At 64.9% G+C, this 4,830-nt stretch overlaps 2 protein-coding genes across 3 annotated transcripts in view; both read left to right on the forward strand.

The window, feature by feature from the left end:
* Positions 1 to 205: 205 nt before the first annotated feature.
* Positions 206 to 3,977, forward strand: LOC104832620 (cytochrome P450 4F22). Its single transcript, XM_010568884.1, has 11 exons — positions 206 to 359; positions 950 to 1,003; positions 1,087 to 1,214; positions 1,651 to 1,778; positions 2,215 to 2,482; positions 2,743 to 2,809; positions 2,884 to 3,013; positions 3,086 to 3,219; positions 3,309 to 3,373; positions 3,484 to 3,566; positions 3,800 to 3,977. The coding sequence occupies exons 1-11, from the start codon at positions 206 to 208 to the stop codon at positions 3,975 to 3,977; spliced, it is 1,389 nt and encodes a 462-aa protein (XP_010567186.1).
* Positions 3,978 to 4,757: 780 nt separating this feature from the next.
* MCOLN1 (mucolipin 1) overlaps positions 4,758 to 4,830 on the forward strand; it is a 7,955-nt gene continuing 7,882 nt past the window's right edge. For both annotated transcript variants that reach the window (XM_010568870.1, XM_010568871.1), the window contains exon 1: positions 4,758 to 4,796. In XM_010568870.1, coding sequence (XP_010567172.1) covers positions 4,781 to 4,796 — 16 coding nt within the window. In that variant the 5' untranslated portion in view covers positions 4,758 to 4,780. The remainder of the gene's footprint in view (positions 4,797 to 4,830) is intronic.

The following is a 4,830-nucleotide window of genomic DNA, read 5'->3' on the forward strand; positions in this document are numbered from 1 at the left end:
GGGTGGTGGCACCTTCGGGGGGGGGTGACAGCAGGGACACAGCGCTGGCACATGAGATCTGGGTGTCTCCAAGACCACCTAGGAACCCAAGCTGAGACCGTCCCCAAGGCTGGCTGCAAGCTGGGGACAAGCATGTCCCCAAGGTTGGCCGTGACCATGGGGACAAGGGTGTCCCCAAGCCTGTCACCAAGCCTTGCGGTGGCCCATGACGCAGGGGAAGAGCACGGAGGAGGGACTGCAGCATGTGGACGAGCTGGTGGCACAGTACCGGCACAGCTGCCTGTGGTGGATCTCGCCATGGATGCCCATCCTACGCCTCTTCCACCCTGACACCCTCCGCCCCATCCTCCTGGCCTCAGGTCGGACACGAGGGCCACCAACCCAGCCCTGAGGGTCCCCAGGGTCACCCAGAGGTGTCACTGTGGCTTGCCCAGTGACCTGGACGTGTCCAGGCACCCATCTGATGGTGGCCACCAACCCAACCCCAAGGGTCTTCGGAGCCACCCAGAGGTGTTACCCTTGGCTAGCCCAGTGAGTGCCCAAACGCCCATGCTGTGGTGGCCACCAACTTGTCCCTGAGAGTCCCCAGGGCCACCCAGAGGTGTGACCCATGGCCAGCTCAAATGCCACCACATAGTGGCCACCAACCTGTCCCTGAGGGTCCCCAGGACCACCCAAAGTTGCAACCCATGGCCAACCAGTGAGTCCCCAAATGCCCATGCCATGGTGGCCACCAAGCTCTCCCTGAGGGTCCCCAGGGCCACCCAGAGGTGTGACCCATGGCCAGCCCGGTGGCCTGGTTTTACCCCAAACCCCATCCTGTGGTGGTTATGGGTGCGGACAGAGGGTCCCCTCTCCCTAGGGACCCCACCCACCTTGCAAGCCCCTGAGGGGACCCGATGCCACCCTGGTGGCACCCCTCACCAGCCCCGGCTCCCCTCTTCCGCAGCCTTCATTGCTCCCAAGGATCAGCTCTTCTACGGCTTCCTCAAGCCCTGGCTGGGTGAGTGGGTGCTCAGGGGTGGCGGGACAGGGGAGGCAGCACCCACGGGTGCCCCACGGACGGAGCCGGGTGTCTCACCGCAGGGGACGGGCTGCTGCTGAGCTGCGGGCAGAAGTGGGCTCGGCACCGGCGCCTGCTGACACCCGCCTTCCACTGGGACGTCCTCAAGTCCTACGTGGGTGCCTTCAACCACAGCACCCACGTCATGCATGTGAGAACCCGCTGCCTGCACCCAGAGCCCTGTCCTGCACCCAGACCTTGTCCTGCAACCAGATCCTGTCCTCCACCCAGACTCTGTCCTGCACCCAAACCCCAACCAACACCCGCTGCCTGCACCCAGACCTTGTCCAGCACCTGGAACCCGTCCCACATCCAGACCCTTGTCCTGCACCCAAACCCTTGTCCTGCACCCAGATCCTGTCCTGCACCCAGACCCCTGCCCTGCACCTAGACCCCAACCTGCACCTAAACCTTGTCCTGCACCCAGACCTTGTCCTGCACCTGGAACCCACCCCACATCCAGACCCCATCCTGCACCCATTGCCTGCACCCAGATCCCAAACTGCACCCAGACCCTTGTCCTGCACCCAAACCCCAACCTGCACCCAACCTCCGACCAGCACCCAGACCCCCACCCCTGCCTGCAGGCCAAGTGGCGGGCAGCAGCGCAGGCAGCAGGAGGGCAGGTGGGGCTGGAGGTGCTGGAGCAGCTCAGCCTCCTCACCCTGGACACCCTCCAGAAATGCATCTTCAGCCACGAGAGCCACTGCCAGGAGTGAGTGTCACCCTGTCACCTGCCAGGGACCCCAGCACCGTCCCCGTCCCCCCTTCCCAGGGTCCTTCCACAAGGGACACCCCTTACCCCGGCTCGGGTCCCCCCTGCCCTGGTTTGCTCCCCAACTGGGGTTCCCCTTGGGCTTGGCACCCATCAAGGTCCCACCATCCCAACATTGTCCCTCTCAGGGTCCCCCCACCCCAACTCCGTCCCCCCTTGGGTCCCCCCTTATTCCACTTTTACCCCCCCCCATCAGGGTGTCCTCCCCAGGTCTCTGGGTCCCCCCCGCTGTCACCCCAGCCTGGTCCCACATGTTCTCATGGGCAGGGGACCTTCTGCCACCCCATGTCCCCACTGAAGCTCGCCACAGCCGGGGGGGGGGGCCATCTCCGGTGGCGCATGGTGGCCGTCCCCAGTGGTCCCCGATGCCCCCCAGGCAGCCCAGCGAGTACATCAAAGCCATCCTGGAGCTGAGCACCTTGGTGGTGAGACGCCATCACCGCCTGCTCCATCACTCAACGTGGCTCTACCGCCTCTCGGCTGACGGGCGGCGTTTTGCCCGGGCCTGTGCCACCGTGCACAGCTTCACCGCTGCCGTGGTGCAGCGCCGGCGCCAGGCTCTCAACCGCCTCGGCCGCCAGGCCTGGCTGGAGGACCACCGGGGACAGAGCATGGACTTCCTTGACCTTCTCCTGCTTGCTAAGGTAGTGCTGGGGTGAGGTGGTGTGACCATGGGCACGGTTGGCCATAGGGTGGTGGCCAAGGGGATGGTGATGGCCGTGGAAAAGGTTGGCCATAGGGCAGTGGACATAGCGGCATAATGGTGGCCAAGGGGATGGTGGCAGCCATGGAAAAGTTTGGCCATAGGGTGGTGGTCATAGCAGCATGGTGGTGGCTAGTGGGAGGGTTGGCTATAGACTGGTGGCCCCGGGGGGCCTCTTGGCTACCACGCTCCTCCTTGCAGGACGAGGATGGCAACACCCTGTCGGATGAGGACATCGCGGCCGAGGCTGACACCTTCATGTTCGAGGGTGAGCGCAAGCCACTGGGTGCCATCGGAGAGGGGTCACTCACATGTCCCCTCGCTCACCCCTTGTCTCCGCAGGCCACGACACGACGGCCAGCGGCTTGGCATGGCTGCTCTACAACCTGGCCTGCCACCCCCACTACCAGGAGCAGTGCCGCCAGGAGGTCCGCGAGCTCCTCAAGGGCAGGGACGCGGAGGAGATCAAATGGTGAGAGGTCCCCGGTGTCATCCCTCGGCCACCTGGCTTGAGGACCCCGATGCCACCATCCCTCGCCCCCAGGGAGGACCTGTCCCACCTGCCCTTCACCACCATGTGCATCAAGGAGAGCCTTCGCCTGCATCCCCCCGTCACCGCCGTGTCCCGGCGCTGCACCAGGGACATCGCCCTGCATGACGGACGTGTCATCCCCAAGGGTACAGCTCACCCAGGTTGCAAGGTGTCCCCAGTGTCACTGTCCCTTCTTGTCCCCCTGTCCCTAAGGTGGCCGTTTCCATCCCACCAGGGATCATGTGCCTGATGAGCATCTATGGGACCCACCACAACCCGGACATCTGGCCGGAGCCCCAGGTAGAGCCACTTGGCCCTGGTGGCATGATGATGGGACAGTAGGACGTCCTTGTCACCATGGGCAGGGACAACCATGTCCCCACGGCGTGACGGTGTCTATGTCACTCTAGGTCTACAACCCACTGAGGTTCAGCCCGGAGAACAGCAAGGGACGGTCCCCATTGGCCTTCATCCCCTTCTCCGCCGGTCCCAGGTAAATCATGGTGGGGACACGGGTGTCCCCACATGTCACACCCCCAGCCTGGATGGGTTCAAGGTGGGGTGGTTGTCCCCCAGCCGTGACGTTTGGGTGTCACGGGGACAACGCCGTCCCCATGTTTCGGGGAGGTTCCACCATCTGCTCCACCACCCAGATGGTGGGGGGGGGGGCCTGCCGTCCCCTGCGTGTCCCCCCGATGGAGGTGACAGAGGGGCACACGGTGGCAGGAACTGCATCGGGCAGAGATTCGCCATGGCCGAGCTGAAGGTGGTGGCGGCGTTGACGGTGGCACGCTTTGCCATCAAGCTGGACGCGGGGCGGCCACCACGCCGCAAGCCCGAGCTCATCCTCCGCACTGAGGACGGGCTCTGGCTGCTGCTGGAGCCACTGCCGGAGGTGGCCTGAGGGACACGGGGACACCCCGCGTGGTGGATGTCCCACCCGAGGGAGGAACGGTGAATAAATGGTGGCACAGAGGGGACGGTGTCGTGGTGGGACGGGGTGGGGTGGTGGGGCTGGTGGGGATGTGTCCTCCTCAATCACATGCCACCTCACAGCATGGACATGTCCCTCCATGCCACATGTCACCGTCCTGGCACGGATGTGTCCCCCCATGCCATATGTCACTGTCCTGGCATGGACATGTCCCCCTATGCCACATGTGACCATCCATGGATGTGTCCCCCCATGCCACATGTGACCATACAGGGACATGTCCCCCCATGCCACATGTCACTGTCCTGGCACGGACGTGTCCCCCCAAGGCCACATGTCACCGTCCTGGCATGGACACATCCCCCGGGCCACATGTCACCACCCTGGCACGGATGTGTCCCCCCATGCCATATGTCACTGTCCTGGCATGGACATGTCCCCCTATGCCACATTTTACCATCAACGGACATGTCCCCTTCATGCTACCTGTGACCATCCATGGACATGCCCTCCTGGGCCACATGTCACCATCCATGGACGTGTCCCCCAAGCCATATGTCACTGTCCTGGCACGGACGTGTCCCCCCAAGGCCACATGTCCCCCCCGTGTCCGTGTCGCCCCGTGCCCCATGTCACTCTCCCGCCCCGGGGCAGAGGGGGCGGAGCTAATGCGCCGAGTGGGCGTGGCCACGGACAAGGGCCGGTAGGCGGGGCCACGGCGGGGCCTTCCGGTCATGTGAGGCGGGCGGGTGAAGCCGCGGTGCGGCGGCGCCATGGCGGCCCCGTCCGGTGAGCGGGAACCGGGGACCGGGCCGAGGCGGCG

The sequence above is a fragment of the Haliaeetus leucocephalus genome, unplaced genomic scaffold, assembly GCF_000737465.1.
Source record: "Haliaeetus leucocephalus isolate CR32 unplaced genomic scaffold, Haliaeetus_leucocephalus-4.0 Scaffold261, whole genome shotgun sequence".
In the NCBI taxonomy this organism is placed as follows: Eukaryota; Metazoa; Chordata; class Aves; order Accipitriformes; family Accipitridae; genus Haliaeetus; species Haliaeetus leucocephalus.

Coding starts and splice junctions, on each gene's coding strand:
- LOC104832620 (XM_010568884.1), top strand. CDS start 206: ATGACGCAGGGGAAGAGCACGGAGGAGGGACTGCAGCATGTGGACGAG. Junction 1,004..1,086: donor CTTCCTCAAGCCCTGGCTGG/GTGAGTGGGTGC, acceptor GTCTCACCGCAG/GGGACGGGCTGCTGCTGAGC. Junction 3,014..3,085: donor GACGCGGAGGAGATCAAATG/GTGAGAGGTCCC, acceptor CCTCGCCCCCAG/GGAGGACCTGTCCCACCTGC.